Source organism: Marmota flaviventris, chromosome 14 (genome assembly GCF_047511675.1).
Source record: "Marmota flaviventris isolate mMarFla1 chromosome 14, mMarFla1.hap1, whole genome shotgun sequence".
NCBI classification, from domain to species: domain Eukaryota; kingdom Metazoa; phylum Chordata; class Mammalia; order Rodentia; family Sciuridae; genus Marmota; species Marmota flaviventris.
In genome coordinates this window covers 72134594-72158776 of record NC_092511.1, presented here as the reverse complement: position 1 = coordinate 72158776, position 24183 = coordinate 72134594, and the positions used below count along the sequence as shown (strand labels likewise).

The following is a 24183-nucleotide window of genomic DNA, read 5'->3' as shown; positions in this document are numbered from 1 at the left end:
GATCAACTCTACAGGGAGATAGAGGTTATACAAAAAAACCAAACAGAAATCCTGGAAATGAAGGAAATAATAAACCAAATTAAAATCTCAAATGAGAGTATCACCAGAAGAGTAGAACACTTAGAAGACAGAACATCAGTCAACGAAGACAAAGTATATCATCTCGAAAAGAGTGTAGACAGCACAAAGAGACTGATAAGAAATCATGAGCAGAACATCCAAGAAATATGGGATAGCATAAAACGACCAAATTTAAGAGTTATTGGGATAGAGGAAGGTATAGAGGTCCAAACCAAAGGAATGAGCAATCTGTTCAATGAAATAATTTTAGAAAACTTTCTAGACATGAAGAATGAAACAGAAATCCAAATCCTAGAATCCTACAGGATGCCGAATGTACAAAACCACCAGAGACCCACACCAAGACACATTATAATGAAAATGTCCAACATACAGAACAAGGAGAGAATTTTAAAAGCCACAAGAGAAAGGAAGCAGATTACATTTAGGGGTAAACCTATGAGGTTAACGGCTGATCTTTCAACAAAGATCTGAAAGCTAGAAGATCCTGGAACAACATATTTCAAATGCTGAAAGATAATGTGTTCCAACCAAGAATCTTGTATCCAGCAAAATTAAGCTTCAGGTTTGAAGATGAAATAAAAACCTTTCATGATAAACAAAAGTTAAAAAGAATTTGCATCTAGAAAACTGGCGCTTCAAAACATCCTTGGCAAAACATTACATGAAGAGGAAATGAAAAATAACAATGAAAATCAACAGTGGGAAAAACTAATCAAAGAGGAAAAATAAATCGATTGAAATAACAAAAATAAACAAATATGGCTGGAAATACAAACCATATCTCAATAGTGACCCTAAATGTTAATGGCTTAAACTCACCAATCAAAAGACATAGGCTAGTAGACAGATGAAAAAAAAAATGATCCAACAATATGCTTCCTATAGGAGACTCATCTGATAGGAAAAGACATACAGGGACTGAAGGTGAAAGGTAAAAGTTGAAAGGTCCACTCACATGGACCTTGGAAGCAAGCAGGGGTGTCCATACTCATATTAAATAAAATAGACTTCAATCCAAAGTTAATCAAAAGGGATAAAGAAGGACACTACATACTGCTCAAGGGAACCATACACCACCAAGACATAACAATCATTAATATATATGCCCCAAACAATGGTACAGCTATGTTCATCAAACAAACTCTTCTCAAGTTCAAGAGTCAAATAGACCACAACACAATAATCATGAGTGATTTTAACACCCCTCTCTCACCACTGGACAGATCTTCCAAACAAAAGTTGAATAAAGAAACTATAGAACTCAATAACACAATTAATAACTTAGACTTAATTGACATATATAGAATATATCAACTAACATCAAGAAGATACACTTTTTTTTCTCAGCAGCACATGGATCTTTCTTAAAAATAGACCATATATTATGCAACAGGGCAACTCTTAGCAAACACCAAGGAGTAGAGATACTACCATGCATTTTATCTGATCATAATGGAATGAAATTGGAAATCAGTGATAAAAAGGAAGAAAAATTCCTACATCACATGGAGAATGAACAATATGCTACTGATTGAACAAAGCGTTACAGAAGACATCAAGGAGGAAATTAAAAAATTCTTAGAGGTAAATGAAAACACAGACACAACATACTGAAATCTCTGGGACACTATGAAAGCAGTAGTAAGAGGAAAACTCATTGCATGGAGTTCATTCCTTAAAAGAAGAAAAAGCCAACAAATAAATGACCTCACACTACATCTCAAAGCCCTAGAAAAAGAAGAACAAATCAGCAGCAAATGCAGAGGCAAGAAATAATTAAAATCAGAGCTGAAATCAATGAAATTGAAACAAAAGAAACAATTGAAAAAATTGACAAAACTAAAAGTTGGTTCTTTGAAAAAAATAAATAAGATTGACAGACCCTTAGCCATGCTAATGAAGAGAAGAAGAGAGAGAACCCAAATTACTAGCATATGGGATAAAAAAGGCAATATCACAACAGACACTACAGAAATACAGAAGATAATTAGAAATTATTTTGAAACCTTATACTCTAATAAAATAGAAGATAGTGAAGACATCAATAAATTCATATGCTCTGCCCAGATTGGGTCAGAAAGATATACACAAATTAAACAGACCAATATCAAGTGAGGAAATAGAAGAAGCCATCAAAAGACTACCAACCAAGAAAAGCCCAGGACTGGATGGATATACAGCCGAGTTTCACAAGACCTTTAAAGAAGAATTAATACCAATAATCTTCATTATATTTCAGGAAATAGAAAAAGAGGGAGTACTTCCAAATTCATTCTATGAGGCCAATATCACCCTGATTCCAAATCCAGACAAAGACACCTCAAAGAAAGAAAACTTCAGACCAATTTCTCTAATGAATATAGATGCAAAAATCCTCAATAAAATTCTGGCAAATTGGATACAAAAACATATCAAAAAGATCATGCACCATGATCAAGTGGGATTCATTCCCGAGATTCAAGGTTGGTTCAACACATGGAAATCAATAAATGTAATTCATCATATCAATAGACTTAAAGATAAGAACCATATGATCATCTTGATAGACACAGAAAAAGCATTTGACAAAATACAGCACCCCTTTATGTTCAAAACACTAGAAAAACTAGGGATAACAAGAACTTACCTCAACATGGTAAAAGCTATTTACGCTAAGCCTCAGGGCACCATCATTCTAAATGGATAAAAACTGAAGGCATTCCCTCTAAAATCTGGAACAAGACAGGAATGTCCTCTCTCACCACTTCTATTCAACATAGTTCTTTAAGCACTGGCCAGAGCAATTAGACAAAATGAAAGAAATTAAAGGAATAAACTATAGGAAAAGAAGAACTTAAACTAGCACTATTTGCTGATGATATGATTCTAGACCTAGAAGACCCAAAAAACTCTACCAAGAAACTTCTGGAACTAGTAAATGAATTCAGCAAAGTGGCAGGATATAAAATCAACACCCATAAATCAAAGGCATTTCTGTATATCAGTGAAAAATCTTCTGAAAAGGAAATGAGGAAAACTACCCCATTCACAATATCCTCAAAAAAAATACTTGGGAATCAACTTAACAAGAGAGATGAAAGATCTATACAATGAAAATTATAGAACCCTAAAGAGAGAAATAGAAGAAGACCTTAGAAGATGGAAAGATCTACCTTGCTCATGGATAGGCAGAATTAATATTATTAAAATAACCATATTACCAAAAGCACTATACAGGTTCAATGCAATTCCAATCAAAATCCCAGTGGCATTACTCATAGAAATAGAAAAAGCAATCATGACATTTATCTGGAAAAACAAGAGACCCAGAATAGTTAAAGCAATTCTAAGTAGGAAGAGTGAAACAGGTGGTATCGCTATACCAGACCTTAAACTATACTACAGAGCAATAGGAACAAAAACAGCATGGTAGTGGCACCAAAACAGGCTGGTAGACCAATTGTTACAGTATAGAGGACAAAGGACTAACCCACAAAATTTCAACTACCTTATTTTAGACAAAGGTGCCAAAAGCATGCACTGGAGAAAGGATAGCCTCTTCAACAAATGTTGCTGGGAAAACTGGAAATCCAGATGCAACAAAATTCAATTGAATCCCTATCTCTCACCATGCACAAAAGTTAACTCAAAATGGATCAAGGATCTAGGAATTAAACCAGAGACCCTGAGTCTAATAGAAGAAAAAATAGGACCTAATCTCCATCACGTGGGATTAGGCCCCAACTTTGTTAATAAGACACCTATAGCACAAGAATTAAAACCAAGAATCAACAAATGGGATGGATTCAAACTAAAAAGTTTTTTCTCAGCAAAAGAAATAATATGTGAGGTGAATAGGGAGCCTACATCCTGGGAATAAATTTTTACCCCTCACACATCAGATAGAGCTCTAATCTCTAGGGTATATAAAGAACTCAACAAGATAAGCACCAAAAAACAAATAATCCAATCAATAAATGAGCCAAGGACCTGAACAGACACTTCTCAGAAGAGGATATACAATCAATCAACAAATATACAAAAAAAAATGCTCATCATCTCTAGCAATCAGAGAAATGCAAATTAAAACCACCCTAAGATACCATTATCACTCCAGTAAGAATGGCAGCCATTATGAAGACAAACAACAACAAGTGCTGGTGAGGATGTGGGGAAAAAGGTATACTCATACACTGATGGTGGGACTGCAAATTAGTACAGCCAATTTGGAAAGCAGTATGGAGATTCCTTGGAAAGCTGGGAATGGAACCACCATTTGACCCAGCTCTCCCTCTCCTCGGTCTATACCCAAAGGTCTTAAAAACAGCAGACTACAGGGACACAGCCACATCAATGTTTATAGCAGCACAATTCACAATAGCTAAACTGTGGAGCCAACCTAGATGTCCTTCAATGGATGAATGGATAAAAAAATGTGGCATTTATACACAATGGAATATTACTCAGCACTAAAAAAGAATAAGATCATGGCTTTTGCAGGGAAATGGATGGCATTAGAGCAGATTATGCTAAGTGAAGTTAGCCAATCCCCAAAAAACAAATGTCTTCTCTGATATAAGAGGGATGACTCAAAATGAGGTAGGGAGGGAGAGCATGGGAGGAAGATTACCTCTAGATAGGGAAGAGGGGTGGGAGGGAAAAGGAGGGAGAAGGGGAATAGTATGGATGGTGGAAGGAGACCCTTATCGTTATACAAAATACATGTATGAAGATGTGAATTTGATGTCAACATACCTTATATACAGAGATATGATAAATTGTGGTATAAAGGTGTATTAAGAATTGTAATGCAAAATAATAATAATAAGAGAGCTCATGTATAATGGCAAAAAAAGAAACGTTTGTTTGGTTAAGGCAAAATCCACCCTCCTTTCTAGGTGTGCAGATGGACGTTGAAGAAAAGGGCAATAGCCCTTGGAACTCTCTTGTCAATTCCCATCCTGCAAATGGTGATTCAAGGGCACCTTTCAGTGTCCAGGACTGTGAAAGTCACACAGGAGCAGCTTGCTCCTGTGTCTCAGCAGCAGTATTGGTGAAATTACCCACCATGTCGACCCACTCTATTTGCTGAGTGATTGAACCACAGCTACTTTAGGCCTAGGCAAGATTAACTGGACCATAAATATTTTCCTGATGATAGTATATGCAGGTGTAATCAAGAGCCAACCATCTGTTTTGCTTATAATAAACTACCTCTGCAAGTAAAACTAAAACAAAACAAAAAGAAGAATGAAATTATGGCGTCTGCCAGTAAATGGATAGAACTGAAGACTATTATGCTAAGTGAAATAAGTCAATCCATAAGAACCAAAGGCCAAATGTTTTCTTTGATATGCAGATGCTGATTTACAATAAAGGTGGCAGCTAGGGAAGAATAGAGGTACTTTGTATTAGGAAGAGGGGAATGAAGGAGGGAAGGGTTATGAGGGTAGGAATGATAGTAAAATGAATTAGATATTATTACCCTATGATTTTTTTGTTTTCTATGACATTTTTATTAGTTCTAATCAGTTATACATGGTAGTAGAAAGCTCTTCAATTCATTTATATACAAACAGAGCACAATTTTTCACTTCTCTTGTTGTACATGAAGTATGTGAAGTACCATTCGTGCAATCATACATGTACCTAGGGTATGATGTCAGTCTCATTACACCATCTTTCCTACACCCATGCCTCCTCCCTCCCTTCCCCTTGGCCCCATCCAAAGTTCCTCCACTAATTCCATGTACCCTCCCCCCCAACATTATGGATTAGCATCCACTTATCAGAGAAAACATTTGGCCCCTGGTTTGGGGGATTGGCATGATATTCTCCAACTCCATCCATTTACCTGCAAATGCCATAATTTTATTCTCTTTTAATTCTGAGTAATATTCAATTTTGTATATGTGCATGGTTTCTTTATCCATTCATCTATTGAAGGGCATCTAGGTTGGTTCCACAGTTTAGCTATTGTGAGTTGTGCTGCTATAAACATTGATATGGCTGTGTCACTGTAGTATGCTGTTTTTAAGTCCTTTGGGTATAGATGGAGGAGTGGGACAGGTGGGTCAAATGGTGGTTCCATTCCAAATTACTAAGGAATCTCCATACTGCTTTCCAGATTGGTTGCACTAATTTACAATCCCACCAGCAATGTATGAGTGTGCTATATGCATATATGATTATGTGACCAGTATATCTCTACATCATAAACAATCAGAAGAATGAGAAGTTATTCTGCATCTATGTATGATGTATCAAAATGCAGTCTACTATCATGTATAACTAATTAGAACAAATTTTTTAAGAAGCTCAATATCATCACTAATCCTCAGGAAAATGACAATCAAAAGCAACATGTAATATTACTTCAAAACTGGTAGGATGACTACTATCAAAAATAAAAGGAGGGGCTGGGGATGTGGCTCTAGCAGTAGTGTGCTCGCCTCGCATGCACGGGGCACTGGGTTCGATCCTCAGCACCACGTAAAAATAAAATAAGGATGTTGTGTCCACCGAAAACTAAAAAACAAATAAATAAATAGATATTTAAAAAATAAAAATAAAATAAAAGGACAACAAGTGTTGGCAAGAATGTGTAGATAAGAGAACATAGGAATGATGCAGCCACTGTGGAAAATAACATAGAAGTTTTCCAAAGAAATTTAACATAGAATTGCTATATGACTCAGCAATCCCGCTTCTGGACACATATAAAAAAGAACTGAAATCAGGATCTTGAGGAGGTATCTTAGTTCTATGTTAATAGCATCAATGTTCACAATAGCCGAGATGTAGAAACAATCTAAAAGTCCAGTAACTGATGAATAGATAAAGGAAATGTGGCATAAATATACAACAGAATATCATTCAGCCTTAAAAAGAAGGAAATCATATGCAATAATTTGGATGAATGTCTTAATGTCTTTTAGACATTAAGCTAAGTGAAATGAGCCAGTCACAGAGAGAAAAATAATGAATGATTCCACTTATATAAGGTATCTTAAATAGGCAGACCCATAGAAACAGAGTACAATTGTGGTTGCCAAGGGATGGGGAAATGGAAAAATAGGAAGTTGCTTTATAAAGTTTCAGTTACGCAAGATGACTAGGTTCTAGGGATCCGTTATACAGCATTATGCTATTGTTAACAATATTGTATTGTGTACTTAAAAAAGTTTTAAAGAAGATAGACCTTCTAAGCACAGTTATTCCTTAAAAGCTGCAAATCATGAGAACTGATGTTTTCCTCTTGAACTGTTTTTCTTCTATTTTTTAAGTACTCATATGAATACTAAACAAACATAAAGGTAATGTCCCTAAGAATAGTGGAACATGCACGATTTTAGTAAGAATCTCAAAGCTTTGAAAAGTTGTGTCAGAGCATTATAATTGCTGAAAAATAAAACAAATGTATACAAACCATTCAAATAAAAACCACTGAAACTGTACCTCATGTGAACATATTCCATGTCACTCTGTTAAAAATCTCACCTCGAAATTTACTGTTTCAAAAGCTTCTAGGGCCTCTATGTGATTGATGTCTTCTGTTTCCAGACATTCAGTCAAATCACGGCACCACATAATTTGAGAAATTGTCAGGATAACCTGAGGGGTGGGGGCAGAGAAAAGAAAACAAAAACAAACATCCTCATTAATTTTGATGTATCTCACCAAAGAAGAATCCAGAAATGGAAATTTAACCAGTTTGCTTGTGTTACTTGAGAAGGGTGGCCTGCCACCACCCATTGTGTCCTTGGTTTCCCCTGATAGTCAGCAATGGCAGCTTTGCTCAGGCGCCGCAGAGATGTGAACATGGCCTCTTCCACTTTACCAAGCCATTCCTCCACATTGCCTCGAGCCTTGAGGCCTTTTCCCAAGCCAACCTAGAAGGTAATCAGAGCAATGATATAATGGTTCAGGTAGGATTTGTAAGCTACACAAATCTTCTTTATTTCTATAACAGATCCCTAAGTTATATAAATACTGAAAGCTGAAAACAAATACTAGAATTTTCTATTGCCACCCCATCACCCTCCTCCAACATATAAATACTGCACTGTTTTACTGTTTACTCTTGGCGCCAACTCCTTATAAGAGGAATATATACGTGCTACATGAATTTCTTCAATTACTTCCATTTTTGTACTTATCATCAGATTTTTATTCCCAACGTTTCCTCTAAACCTGTTCTCATTAAAGTTACCCATGTCCTCCCAACTGAAAGGTCCAATTGACACTCTTTAGTACGTCTCATGTTTATTTCTTAGACTTCAAATGACCTAAATATTTGCTTGTTTTGGACACCTTCATCTGTTCTTCTAACCTCCCTTTAAATTTCATGTTTCCCCAAGACTCTATCCTTAATCCTCCCCTTTTTCTTCTTCTGCACCATGAGCAAAATCTTTTGCAAGAAGTTCAATTCAGGATAAAAATAAATGTTTATGGGGTCCCACTCCTCCTACAGATACACTATTATGCTCTAACTGAACCTAATTCCTTGGCATTTCTTTGCATAGTTCTTCTGTCTATAATGCTTTTCACTTTTGTGACCATACAACAGATACTTCTCACCTTTTTTTTTACTGTATATGTGTGTGTGTGTGTGTGTGTGTACATGCATGGCACTTGCTTGATTCCTCACAGTCGGCCAATACATTCATTCTCTTAGTGTTCACCATATTCTAGGTGCTGTGAAATGCACAGGAGATGCTACCACTAGTAACTAACACACAATGCTCACTGGGTATTGCTTTAAGTACCCAGTAAAATTTATATAAAGTAATACCTGAAAGTTATCACGCCACTAATCAGGTACTAATCCTCACTTTATATAGGTGATTAAATGGGGTCTTAAATCTAGGTGGCCTGGCAAAGAACTGGCACTCTAAACTAATCTACTATTTTGCCTCTTGTGGAGAGTTGGGTAAGACATGTTTCCTGTTTTCTCCACTTTGTTTCTAAGAACAGAGCACATGTCTCTGTTACAGCATTTTCTGTGTGATTTTTAATTGTTTGATAATTTCTCCATTAGAGTTTGAGTTCTGTCAGAACAAAGGTTTTTTCTTGGTTATCCTTGAAACCACTGAGCTCGTAGAGCACCTGGCATGCTTAGAATGAGAATGTGCAGATATCTACCCCAGCACTGGGAGAGTAACAATTTATCTTTGAGGATTTATAAACAAAAGCACCTCACCCTTTCTCCCTCTGGTGACAGCATCGCTAAGATATCATTAGTGTAAACCTTTTCTGGCTCTCCGTCAATATTAGGAATTCTTCCTTCAGCAGGAGGCATGAGAGCAAATTCAAGCCTTGAAATGGAGTCAAAGCATTTCCTTAAGTGAGGCTGAACAGCCTGTGGATTTCGTGTCTGGGCCAAGATTTCCAGAAGTTCATCATTTGACAAGAAGTAAAATCTGTATTCAAGAGAATCTTTAAAATATAACTTGAAATTGAAGCTAAGCCTTAGGCAGATATAGAAGATAAATTACTTAGGCACATCTCTTCTAATCCACTAATTTCCTGGACCTTTATTTATACTAGATCTGGATTCATGGGGAAACCACATTTCTCTTAATAAATTTTCTATAAATATTAGTGATGATGCAGTTCAAATACCTAGAATTGACATAGATATTTTTCATAAAATATTATAAAATTGCTAGCTTTTGTTATGATACTGATTTATTAACATCTGTATTACTAGCATTTGAGCTCCTAGGGTGAAGATATATTATTTCTTCTCCCTAGAATCCATCTTGCCTAGTAACTCACACATACCTACTATTCTATACATTTTTTGTTCAATAGGTGAATGAGTGTTTTCAGGAACCTTATTTGGTTCTATTAATGTATAGTGGGTAATCATTATGATTCAAAAGCATATGCTGGTCCCTGAAGCATGTGCTATGTTGAAAGTCACAGAATATTATTTTGCCAATTAACCATTTACAACTATATAAAGGCTATACTTGTGCAAAGAAAACTATTTTGTGTATGTTTCATTGTCATTATCAGCAAGATGGGTTTAAAAAAATGTAAACTTATAGAATAAGGGTTTGGTAAGTTATAGACCACATGACAAATCAGGCCTGCCATCTGTTGTTGTCAATAAAGATCTTTTGTCACACTGACATGCAGATATACTTTGTATGGCTTCTTTTGGGCTACAATAGGGGAGTTGAGTATTTGCAACAAACTGTATGGCCTGCAAATCTTTAAATATTTACTCGGTGGCCTTTTATTTAAAAAGAAAGACTGATCCCTGCTCTAAATAATGAAATATTCTTCTAAATTTGTCTTTAGTAATACATTTTCTATATTATGTTTAATTTATCCAAAAGTATTTGATTGTCATGTATAGCTAATCTGAGTTTCCTTAATTCCAGTATGCCTTGCTGATTTTATTTCTCTGATTGATTTCTTTATAATGCTATTTAAAAACAATGCTTGTAATGCTTTTACAACAACTTAAATAAAAATTGGTTTGGAATAAAAAGAATCCTTCCAGCACTTATCCACTTAAATCTTTACCAAATATTGATAACTTATTCTTCAGACTTACACTCCCAATCAAAATACAAGCTGGATTTTCATTGTCACAAATCTTTCTTGCTTCTCTCTCTGCTGGAAAACTATTAAAAAATGCCTTAGGTTGCCTTATAAACTTACCTTGGAAAGATAACTCTTTTGGATTCTAAATAGGCCTCTAGACACTTCTGAATTTGGTCAAGTAATGCATTATTGTTTTGAAAAGTTTCCAGAAGTCCTGTTCATTGAAAAAAAATAGTATTGTCAAAATTGTATTAAAATAGAGAATATGACTTTAAATGAAAGTAAAATATAATACTCAAATTTTAAAAACCTTAGCTTTACTTGATAGAAGAATGGACTAATAAAAGTGTGGAATTGGCTAAGAATTTAACATTACTTTTAATAACAACATTAATTTTAATATTTACCATATATTAACAAATATATTTGAAATATAGTTGGCTTCGATTTTTAGAAGTCTGGGAGAACACAAACAAAAGCCAGGTATTTGCCTTCTCCTTCATTTTCCAAATAAAGCCAGTCTCAAGAACCTCCCCATTCTCTGTCACTTTCTTACTTTTACTATCCTCTGTATCCTCTGCTATCTTTAAAGGACAAAACTGGGGCAATGGAACATTATTTCTTCATTACTAATCCTTGGTTCTATCTTTCCATATAGGTTTTTCTTTCTGTTTGTTTCTTATATAAGATTTTTTGGAAAGAGAGCACAATCCAACAACCTTCCCTTGCTTGGCAGGGAAGTTGTCTGGGAATATTCACCAAGATAGTCTATGTGTTGCCATTTGCTATATGATAAGCAGGTTTGATGAGACTTTGGTCTAAAGAGTAGTATTACCATGTATATGCACCCAGAAAGACTGGTTTCATACCCAGAGAACAGAATTTATTAAAACATTTCAACTTTGAGTCTAGAATTGCAATAAGTGGTAATATTTTTAACTAGTATTAATTAATGAATTAAAAATAAGGTGTGGAAATTTTTGTGCTTATGTCTGTGGGAAACTTTGATACAGTAAGTCAACTGAATATAAATATATGTCTTGTTGACATTGTGAAACTGTAAAAAAAGTCAAAATTGTTAAAAAAAATGTGAGGTAGAAACATTATTGATACCCTGTGTCAACATCCTCAAATTATAAAAATAGAAAAAAGAGAAGTAAATACTTATTTTCCAACATTACACATTAAGCTGAGAGATGATAATAATAAAAGGTACAGTGTTCCATGAAGTGTTAAAAGTACCATATACTATTAAATTCTTATAGGTGACAAACATTTTAGATGATTGCAAAATCTTTTTACTTGTGTTTAAAAATTTGTTTTATACCAGGTTGAGTAGAAGTTCGAAGAGCAATAGGCAGCCGGTTCACTTTCCTCATGATTTCTTTCCATGATTTATCCACTTGAAGGAACATCTTGGCCTCTGCAGGCAATTGCCTCTGAATATCTGGAGCATTAAAAATACTTTCTAGGTAGAGCCAGTTTCTTTGGCAGGTAAGCCATTCTTCCTAGGAGAAAAATATGGGCTCTATCAAAATTTAACTTTCAAATATAAGATATTCAGTTACATTAAAAACTACCACATGGTGGGGCTGGGATTGTGGCTCAGTGGTAGAGTGCTTGCCTAGCATGTGTGAGGCACTGGGTTGGATCCTCATCACCACATAAAGATAAATAAATAAATATATTGTGTCCATCTACAACTAAAAAAAATATTTAAAAAACCTTATCAAATGGGGAATTACTATATCTTTTCTCCTGAGGATTTATGGTTCCTTCCATGTACTTTGAAATGAAATTTTCTTAAAGGGTCCAAGACTCACCTCCACCTGATTTCACCCCACTGTGCATTGATTAGTGTTACAATGAGTCTGCTGCATGATTAAATGCCTGGAAGAAACAAGCTAGGGGGAGATGAGATCCTTACTTAATTAACATGAAGGGTTGGGAAAGTGGCAAGTTTAGTGACTATTCCAAATTTACCCTGGGTTACCATGAAAAAATTTGTTTTGGATTAGGGTTTCACTGTGTTGCTGAGGCTGGCCTCAAGTCTGTAATCCTCCTGCTTCCTTAGCTTCCTGAGTAGGTGTGACTATAGGTGTGCAATATTGTGCTTGGGTTTTTTTTTTTTTCTTTCTAAATCATGAAGCTTTTCTTTGAATTTTTAAAAGTTTGTGTTTTAGTTGTAGATGGACACAATATCTTTATTTTTATTTTTTTATTTTTATGTGATACTGGGTATCGAACCCAAGGCCTCTTGTGTATGAGGCAAGTGATCTACCACTGAGCCCCAGCCCTTTGCATTTTTTTAAGAAAGGAAAAAATCATAAAACCTGCTCATAACAAAACATGTGGAAAGTATAAAAGTCTAGGAGAATGAAGAAAATCATGCATTGTATCTCCTTTTAGAGACAACTATTGTTAATAAAAGAAACCAGAACATTTTTTCAAATATCTGTTGATTGATTATACATCATTTTCTGAAGTGTCTCCTCAGGTCCTTGGCCCATTGATTGATTGGGTTATTTGTGGGTTTTTTTGTGTGTGTGTCTATTTTTTTGAGTTCTTTATATACACTAGTGATTAGTGCTCTATCTGATGAGTGAGGGATAAAGATTTGCTCCCAAGATGTAGGTTATCCTCTCTATTCACCTCACAGATTGTTTCTTTTGCTGAGAAGAAACTTTTTAGTTTGAGTCCATCCCATTTATTGATTTTTGGTTTCAATTTTTGTGCCACAGGAGTCTTATTAAGGAAGTTGGGGCCTAATCCCACATGATGGAGATTATGTATTCCTAAGTCCTTGATCCATTTTGAGTTAACTTTTGTGCATGGTGAGAGATAGGGGTTTAATTTCATTTTGTTGCATATGGATTCCCAGTTTTCCCAGCACTATTTGTTGAAGAGGCTATCTTTTCTCCAATGCATGTTCTTGGCACCTTTGTCTAATATAACATAATTGTAATTTTGTGGGTTAGTCTCTGTGTCCTCTATTCTGTACCATTGGTCTACCAGTCTGTTTTGGTGCCAATACCATGCTGTTTTTGTTACTATTGCTCTGTAGTATAGTTTAAGGTCTGGTATAGTGATGCCACCTGCTTCACTCTTCCTGATAAGGATTGCTTTAGCTATTCTGAGTCTCTTATTTTCTAGTTGAATTTCATGAGAAATGCAAATCAAAACCACTCTAACATTTCATCTCACTCCAGTCAGAATGGCAGCTATTATGCATTCAAACAACAATAATTGTTGGCGAGAATGGGGGAAAAAAGTACACTCATATACTGCTGGTAGGACTGCTAATTGGTACAGCCAATATGGAAATCAGTATGGAGATTCCTTGGAAAACTGGGAATGGAACCCCCCTTGACCCAGCTGTCCCTCTCCTTGGTCTATACCCAAAGGTCTTAAAAACAGCATACTACAGGGACACAGCCACATCAATGTTTATATCAGCACAAATCACAATAGCTAAATTGTGGAACTCCTAGATGCCCTTCAATAGATGAATAGATTAAAAAATGTGGCATATATACACAATGGAATATTACTCAGCAATAAAAGAGAATAAAATCATGGCATTTGTAGGTAAATGGATGGAGTTAAAGAAGATAATGCTAAGTGAAGTTAACCAATCCCCAAAAAACCAAATGCCCAATGTTTTCTTTGATATAAGGAGGCTGATTCATAGTGGGATAGGGAGAGTGAGCATGGGAGGAATAGACGAACTCTGGATAGGGCAGAGGGATGGGGGGGAAGGGAGGGGGCATGGTTAATTAATGATGGTTGAATATGATAATCATTGTTATCCAAAATACATATATGAAGACACAAATTGGTGTGAATATAGTATATATACAAGGAGAGATATGAAAAATTGTGCTCTATATATGTAGTAAGAATTGTAATGCATTCTGCTGTTATATATAAATAAAAAAAGGAACTTATGAGGGCTAGGGTTGTGGTTCAGTGGTAGAGCACTTTCCTAGCATTGATGTGAGGCATTGGATTTGATTCTCAGCACCACATATAAGTAAATGAATAAAAGGAAAAAAATAAAAATAAAAGAAACCAGAAATGCAGGGTCAGAAATCAAAGTCTATAGACTTTACCTTTCCTTAAGGTCTCCTGCCATTGCAAGTGTGGGCCCAACATCTATTAGAGAGTTTCTTACTTCTCACTCTAGAGATGGGAGTTACACCTATATGTGTTTCAACCTGGTTTTTCTATGGTCTCATACTTTCCAGACAATGAATTCTCTGATGGTCCCCACTATTCAGTACAGGCTTCTTTTAAGAACCCTCTGTGAAAATATGCCCTTTGACTTTGGTCTGTAGTCCATTCATAAGGCTCATCATCAGTGCAGAGGCTGGACCTGGGTCAGCTATGTAGTATTCATTGAAGAGGATGGTTTTCTGAAAAGTTTCCTTTGAAATAAAGGTGAGAAGGCTAGGGGAGTAGCTCAGTATTAGAGTGCTTGACTAGTATGTGTTAGGCTCTGAGTTTGATTTCTAGCACTGCAAAAAAAATCTATCTATCTATCCTGGAATAAGTTACATTTTTCCAATTACTGATCTTATTATTTCACATAAAACTTTTCATATTAGAATATGTAGAAAACTTAAACATAATTAAATCAAGCTAAACATCTGATGTGTAAAAGAGAAGAAAGTAGACAGGAAGAAAGTGAGATTGGTATGAATGGGTTCTTGTCTTGTTTGGGGATAAGTTGAAGTACAATAAAAAAGAGGAGTGTGCCACAAGGAAGCATTCCAAGGGGCTTCAAGCAACAATAAATATTCTTCCAGAAAACATAAGGTTGTTGTTGCAAGATGCTTAAGGTGGCCCTTGTGGGATCCTCCCCTCTTGAGTGTGGTACACCTATGACTTGCTTCTACCCATACAGAATGTGGCAAAGACAACAGGATGTGCATGATTACATTTGTGTTTAATAACACTGAAGCAGCTATCTTGCCAGGAGATTTTCTTTTCCTTGCTAGACTGATGAAGTAAGTGGCCATGTTGCAGAAATCTACCCAAAGAAAAAATGAGTAACATCTAGGAGCTGAGGATGACCTCCATATGAGATCCAGTAAGATATTGAAGCCTTTATTTCCAGAGTTGCAAGGAAATAATTTCTTGAAGTAAGGGAGCCTGGAAGTGGATTCTTCCCCAGATGAACCTTTGGTGAGAATCCTGTCTGGCTCGCATTTTTTATAACAGCTTTGTGAGACCCTGAACAGGCCCAGTACAACCATGTCTGAACTCTTGGACCATAGAAACTTAGATAATAAATATATATTGTTTTACACTATCAATAAATGTACCTTGCTTAAGTTTGTGATATTTCGTTTCATGGAAAAATAACAATACAAGCTGCATAATTATGTAAAGAGCTCAATACATGTGTGTATTTTCCTTACATTCCAGATATAATAATATCAAAAATTAAATCATACATTTCTAAATTATATAGTATTTAAATAGTGAAACAAACATTTCTAAGGGCCTTATGGCTCTCCAGTTCTTGGAGGCTCTGTATTGAAATTACTCTCTTACTTACCAATGTTTGATTAAACAAAGCAAGTTGTTTTTGCCAATCATCCACTCGTGCCTTAAGGGGACCTACATAACGTGATGAGGCAATGGTTGCAATATTGATAGTGCTGTCATCAAGAAGGACCTTTAAGAAAAAGTGGAGAAAATACATGCAATACCATGCATTTGTGTTTTCAGTGATATTTCAGATGTTCAATCCCAAGAGTCCATTTAAAGGCCAACTTTTGGAACAAATAGTTGTAGCTTTAACTACTTTCTACCCATCTATTTTCTCTGCTTATTCCCTTCACTCTGGCAACAACTCTATCATGCAGGGACTTTTGACTACCAAATCTCTGCAGTTCCTATAATTATTAATGGCATTTTATTGGGTTCAACACTTTTTTTCCCTGCTTACTGCTCAGTAAATGGCACTTTCTTTATATAATTTAGTCACACAAGCATACCTTCATTGCTCATCATACATTATATTTGTAAAATTAGCTTTCTTCTGTTCAATAGATAACATTTTCCTTCAACTATCTCAAGTAAGATGAAATTAAAATTCATATCAAGTTCTGAAGGTCTAGGTAGTTTTCCTGTTACCTTCCTCCCTACTGTTCCCCTTTACACAACAATATTCTCACAGAACATGTGGACTTAAAAAGATGTGTCTATTAATCTGGAAGATTTAATTGTTTGTTTTAATCATAAACTTCTGGAAGCAGAAACCCCATCAGTTGGCATTACTTGGCCACATACCAAATGCCCTTTATTTTGAATTTGCTCTTCCATCTATTGCCCAAAGTAATGTCTAGTCTTGCTCTTCCAACCTACACCTGGAAAAAGTCATTGTATTTCCAATTTTGGCCTGGATACATCCTTAGACTAGGGCTTAGCCTTTTAATTTGGGCTATATGACCCAAATTCCTTTGCCAAACAAATGTGCCTTTATATTTCAAGTGACTAAACATATTTCAACCATGGGTTAGATTTATCATATTTTGTGATTGATACAGCATGACCACCTACTCCTTATATCAGCAAATTAAGGTGAACTCTTATTGTGCTCATTTATGTTTATTTGCTTCATTGAAACACTTCGAAATACCCTTTATTCTCTTTGGTATTTCTCAGCTGCCACTGTTGAGGTCTGGCTTTTCTTGGCTGATGTATGAAGAATTCTATGATCACTTCAGCCATAACTGATCTCTTTGTTTTTATGGTGCTATCAACTACAAGTACTGTAACTCTTAAATATATATGTCACTTTCATTTCCTAGATAAATATTTCATGTATAAGTATTCAAGTCAATTATTCATATTCATATCTTGTTTCCAAATTTGATTTTTCCTTCACTTATGTTTCATCAACTCATCTCAGTATATCATAAAAAATTTTGGAAGTATGATCAGGATCTTACCATAAATTTTAACAACCCAGTTACCCACCTGTATGTCATCTGTGCCTCCCAGGATAAATACATCTTTAGTGTCACGATGAGGCAGAACAACAAATTCAGTTGTTTTCCAAGAGTCCTCCACCTTAGAAATAACACAATATTTTAGAAAATCTAAATTCATTTATGTTTAGGTACTCAATCAGTGGATGTGAAATAAGAATAAGAAAAAACTCTATAATTATCCTATTTTCCCTCTTACTGCCCCTAAAATTCTTAAACATGTCTTCTTGGTAAGGTGATGACATTGATTTGCTTACTTTTATTTGATTAATGTTGACACATAAAAATAACTCATGGTAATTCAATAAGCATTGCCTTTCATCTTATGCTTTAAATTAAAAATATTCTTTTATGTAGGCAACTGGAAGATTTGCATGCATTTAAGGGCAAGGAGATAGTGTTGTAAGTAGGAAAGCTGTTTGAAATATTTAACACAGTTTTCTTTGGTAGTTTGGCAAATAATGTATTTTTCTCTAAACATCTAACAGATGTTCCTTGGTATATGGGTTTCCTATAAAAGAATGCACATTTCAAATCTTATTGCCATCAAGTTCCTGTTGGGAGACAGGTGAGACAGAAAGAGGGAACTTACAGAGATAATATTAATAATAGTGATAATTAATAATACATAATAAATGTAATAAGAGAATAAAGGGATCCTGATAATAAGAGGGTACAAACTGCAATGGTAAAAAATCCACTTAGATAATAAAAAATTGGTGATATTTATGTTGAGTCTGAAAACCTTTAATTCTCTGATTTTAAGAATAAATATGTATTTTCCAGAATTACCTTTTTAAGAATTATTTCCAAGGAAGCTTCTCCAGAAGCCTGTCCAGATATGTCCTGGATTTCTTGGCCAAAATCAAACACATGCAATTCGGAGAGCCTCTCCAAGGTTAATGGAATTTCAGTATCCACCAGGGAGGCATCAACGGTTTGTTCAATAGCTGTCCAATGTCTAGGCTTCAAAGTTGGGTTCCTCAAGTCAGTGATAACTGGAAGCTGGAAAACAAACATTCTCAGAGACACCAATGCTGGGGGACAAAAAGACAGTCAATGTAGATAATAAATAATTTGGTCCAACTGGGAAAATAGGGTCTGGGTGGAAAGGAAAGAAAATCAAATGCTGACATCTCCAACTCCCTTCCCCACTTACAATCTGTTGCTAAGTTAATCTGCCCCAGGAATTGTTTCTCACTGCAGGGAGTTGTTCATTAATGCTTCCTGGGCTGGTCTTCTCCTACCTCTACCCCGTACAGCTTCATTCCACCCTTGGATCACTCCACCTTCGCCTTTTAGACACATACACAGATGTGGAGAGGGAGAGGGAATGGCAAGATAAGAGAAGAAGGAGGGCTGAGAACAAAGACATTCTAAAATGTATAAAAAGGGCAGGACACCCCCATTTCTTACTAATAATACTAATTCTATACAATATCTTCTAGAAACCAAGAGGGAATAGTTCCCAACTCATTTTATGAGGCAGCATTACCTTGATACTAAAGCAATGTAATAAGATTACAAGAATACTATAAATCAATGTTCCTCATGAATATAAGCACAAAAACCACAAACCAGTATAGTATACAGAAATAGACTAAAGCATATAGTCAGATGACTTTTGGCAATAGTGAAAAGGTGATTCAATGGAAAAAGGATAGACTTTTCAAATAATGGAGCTCAATAAATTGGATATCCATATGTAAAAAAGTAAAACTTACATATACTTTATGCAAAAATAAACCATTTACCTAAATACAGAAAGCTAAACTGCAAAACTTCTGGAAGAAAACACAAAGAAAACCTACATGTTGTCTTAGATTTCACAAAAAGTGTTTGGATGATATACTAAAAGCTTGATCTGCAAAAGAAAAAAATTATAAAGTGGATTTTATCCAAATTAAAATCTTTTTGCTCTGTAAAAGTTACTGTGCAAGGATTAAAAGTCATTGACTGGTAGAAAATAATTTCAGTATATATTTGAAAAAAAGAATCATAGCCAGAATACTTTAATAACTCTTAAGATTCAATTATAATAAATTTAGCCCATTAAGTCCCAAGTTTTCAACTCTGTAAATATTTTAACAAAATTGACACAGATGCATTATAATAGGTTGGAACTCAAAATCTAGAGCTTATATATCCTTCATTTTTTCATACACACACACACACACACACACACACACACATATGGAAATGCTTTTTTAAAAATGTTCTTATCATTCATCTATTTGAATAGAGCTCTAAAACAATTATTTCAAAGTTACTAAGTAGTATATTTGTTTCTCAATTTAAGTTTTTATAAGTGGTCTATATCTGGGATAATGGGACAAAATGGGTTAAAATGGGCAAAAGATCTGCACAGACATTTCATCAAAGAACTAGGTGTATGGTAAATAGAATATGAAAAGATGTTCACTAGAAAAATGCAAACTATGAACAGTATGAGATGCTACTACATATCTATTAGAATGACTAAAATTAAAATAAACAAACAAGTAAACAAAAAACAAAGCAAAAAAGCTCCCTCCCAATAATAAGTGCTGGTGAGAATGAAGAGAAATAGATTCTTGTACTTTGCTGGTGCAAAGAAAACTAGCAGTTTCACATAAAGCTAAACACATATTTACCATAAAATATAAAAATTCTAATTAATAGTTATTTATTCACATGAATTGATAACTCTTATTCACACAAAAGCCATACTTGGATGTTTATAACTGTTTTGTTTATAATCATTTAAAAAAACCTCAAAGAAATCCAGATGTCTTTCAAGAGTTGATGAATAAAGTGGTACATCTATATGACAGACTACTACCATCAGTTAAAACAAACTATTAATATGTAAATATGAAGGAATCTTTAAAAATTCTAATTAACAGTTAATGCAATTATCAACTCTATCTAATCTTAGAATATTTTCATCACCCCAGTACAACCAATACCTACAGTATCTCTTAGTACTGCTATCTCTCCCTCCCCACAATGCCTGGTAACCAGGAATCCATCTTTTTAAAAGGATATTCTGGATATTTCATATAAATGACATCATGTACCATGAAGGGTTTTTGGTGAATAGCTTCTTTTACTTACCAAAATGTTTTTGAGATTCCATCTATGTTGCAGTGTATCAGTGTTTCATTTCTTTTTACTGCTAAATAATATATAAGTGCTAAATAATATGTCACTGTATGGATCCATCATATTTTGTTTCTCTATTTATTAGCTGTGAACATTTCAGTTTTTTCCTATGTTAGGCTGCTATGAACATTAATACAAAATTTTTGTGAACATAGGTTTCAATCCTTTTGGGTAAATACGTAGGAGTGGAATTACTTAGTTACATGGTACCTCTATGTTTAACATTTTGAGAAACCATCAAACTGTTTTCTAAAGTGGCTGTACTGTGTTACAATCCTACCAGAAACATATGAGGGTTCCAATTTCTCCAGCTCTCTTCCAAAATTTATATATAATCTTTTTTGATCATAGTCATTCTAATAGTTGTGAAGTAATATTTCATTGTGGCTTTGATTTGCATTTCCCTAAAAACTAACAATGTTCAGCATCGTATCATGTGTTGTTTGAAGAAATGTCTTTTGGATATTTTTCTCAGTTTAAAAAGTTATTTACCTTTTTATATTTTAGTTGTAAGAGTATATTATGCATTGTAAATACTAGTACAAGCACATGGAAGAATCTTAAATGCATTTTTCTAAGTGAATAAAGCTAGACCCAAAAGGCTGCATTTGTTACTATTCTATTTATATAACACTCTGTAAAAAACTTCAATCAGAACAGAAAACTAATCCGTGGTTGCTTGAAATAGTGATGGAGGGAGGGGCTGGCTATAAAGTTTTCTATCCTGAGAATTGGGGTTGATGGAACTTCTGTATGGTATTATTGTGTTGGGTAGGTGACTACCTATTTGTAAAAACCCATAGGACTATATACCACAAGAAGTGACCTTTCCTATGTGCAAGTTTTTTTAAAAAAAAAAAAAAAACTGTATTTTGAGGGTATCCAAGATGGAATGCAGACCATGATAAATGGAATTATTTACAACTGTCTGCTATAACTACACTAAAGACAACAGGGAAGAAAGAACCCGACATGTAAGTTTGGGAAAGTGTTTCATCCATATATTTAAGCTTAACAAGAAAAAAACATGGCAAAATTTCCCTTTCATATCAGTTTCAAAGAGTCAGCCCTGAACACCTACTGATTAGCTTCTCAGCCTTCTTCACATCACAACACAACAGGAAAATGCTGTTGTTGTATGGTGCACAGGAGCAAATGGACAAGGCTGTCTTCACCTTACCTGGCTGTTTGAGGGCACAGCAGATATGTTTCTTGGCACAAATGCATTATGTATCCTACCACTTGGGAAATTTGTATTTTGAATGCTTTTTTAACCAAGACATTTAATTGTATGATTTGGTTGGTCAGTTGAAGCTATGAATGCAGTCTGTGCTACTGAAAACAAATGAATTGGACTTTCTTCTCTCTGCAAAATTAACTTAATCAGGAAATATTTTCTTATTTTGGTATCTTAAGCATCAATTAATGTTAGAGTCTGTAAACAAGTCAAAATAACACCTGGCATTTAGTCAGGGGAATGTTAGAGTTCATAAACAAGTCTGGATGGTGCCTGGCAAAATGCCAGAGGGAGTGGTTTGAGAAGTAACAAAAGCGAGTCATTAAGTGTAGAGATTCCTGATTGGTTGACTGATGTATCTAGTTTATGCTAATTAGATAAGCTCTGTGGAATGTATAAATACTGCTCCTGTCCTGCAATAAACGGCTTCCACTCCTGCTGTATCAACATACACAAGTTATTCGTCACCCCCCCGTTAGTTTGCTGCAGCCGGACTGTGGCAAATTAACAGCAGATTCACCTGAGTTTCTGAAATAATTTCTAAAAACCTTACCTTTTCTTTCATTTTTTCCACTTTACTTTTGATCTGGGGTACTACATTGTTGGGTGGCAAGCCTTTTTCCAATTGAGTCACAATTTTGGCATATTTAGAAACCTGACTGTTTAGGAATTCTGGATCCAGGGAGTCAAATTTGGACTATACAAATTAGAAAAAGAAAAATCTAAGTTAAAATATGATAACAGTCAAGCTTGAAATAGCAAAAAGTATTTTACTTTACAGTTATTGTTCTAGCACTTATATTGCTAATCTGAATCAACTCTCTCTGTATTTTTCAAAAGGCTTTACTTGTCAAAATTGCTAATAATATATCAGACATCAACTATTTATTCATATATTTGTCTCATCATTAAATGCATTATAATCCCTGGAATTTATTACTGAGGCTTAATACTTGTAGAGTCTTCTAAAGAAAAAAAATAACTATTTTTACTCTTTTAATCAGAAGTTTCAAATAATGCATGTAATGCAAATATTTTAAAGGTGTACTTCTACTATATGCATACATCTATAATAGTATGTGTTATATTAGCATATAAGTGTACACACTTTGATATCAGACAATCTTATGGATTAAGGGCAATAGAAAATTTGTAAATCTTCCATTTTCTTTTTTCCCCCTAGATTCAGCATTTTCCTTCTGTTCCTTAAAGAATTTTCTTGTGCATTTTCTAAGGTGAGTGCTGTAAAATATCATGGAAATCATAAAATTCTCTAAGCTTCTTCCTTACTTCTCAGAAGAATTTTTTTTTTACTTCTGAGATAAGTGACAGATAAATTATAGGAGAATAACTAAAACTCCCTGGTATTAGACCATATGTTTCGCTTTTTTTTCTTCCTTCCACAAAAAGGTAAGTTCTATGAGGGCTTAGACTCTGTCCTTCTTATTCTCCACTGTTATTACCCACAGCTAGAACATGACTTGAGAAATGTTTCTTATGTCACTGTTTTTTGACCCAGACATGTGGCTTCTAAGTATAGGCTCAGCACAGGTAGGATGAATATGAAGTATAAAACATGACTTTTGAAGTTGATGGTATTTCCAACATGTCTATATCACATATGAAAGTATCAGTAGCCATATTCTGCCTCCTAGATGGTTGACCCTTATCAAGGTTTGAATATAAGGACATCCTAGAAACTATTATGGATATTGGTACTTGGCTCCCTGATTAAGAGAGTACTTCTAAACAGGTGCTGGGGATATAGCTCAGTTGGTAGAGTGCTTGCTTTGCATGCACAAGGCCCTGGGTTTGATTCCCAACACACACACACACACACACACACACACACACAGAGAGAGAGAGAGAGAGAGAGAGAACGAACTACTGAACTCTCTAGAGAGGATTCTAGATCTTCTTTTTCTAATCTTCTATCACACTGAACAAAACAGTTTCTTTTTTAAAAGAATAATAAGAATATAACTTTAGAAAACAGAAACCTAAAGGATATAGATAATAAAAATCTTACAGTCCTCAAGATCACTGGAGTATATCATGATAACAACATGTTTTGAAAGCACAAAGAAGTTAGGTATCATGCAATGTGGTCCTTTGGTGCCTTCATCATTTGTCCTCCTTAAATGGACGACCCAAGAACCCTGCCAACATACTTTTTGT

At 34.8% G+C, this 24183-nt stretch overlaps 1 protein-coding gene across 1 annotated transcript in view; it reads right to left on the bottom strand.

Annotated features, from left to right (window-relative positions):
* Positions 1 to 24183, bottom strand: part of Dnah6 (dynein axonemal heavy chain 6) — a 278870-nt gene that overhangs the window by 180927 nt on the left and 73760 nt on the right. The window contains exons 18-26 of the mRNA XM_071601776.1: positions 22559 to 22702; positions 18417 to 18629; positions 17614 to 17706; positions 16187 to 16306; positions 11951 to 12131; positions 10741 to 10837; positions 9266 to 9485; positions 7791 to 7955; positions 7564 to 7677 (exon numbers count right to left, since the gene is read on the bottom strand). Coding sequence (XP_071457877.1) covers positions 7564 to 7677; positions 7791 to 7955; positions 9266 to 9485; positions 10741 to 10837; positions 11951 to 12131; positions 16187 to 16306; positions 17614 to 17706; positions 18417 to 18629; positions 22559 to 22702 — 1347 coding nt within the window. The remainder of the gene's footprint in view (positions 1 to 7563; positions 7678 to 7790; positions 7956 to 9265; positions 9486 to 10740; positions 10838 to 11950; positions 12132 to 16186; positions 16307 to 17613; positions 17707 to 18416; positions 18630 to 22558; positions 22703 to 24183) is intronic.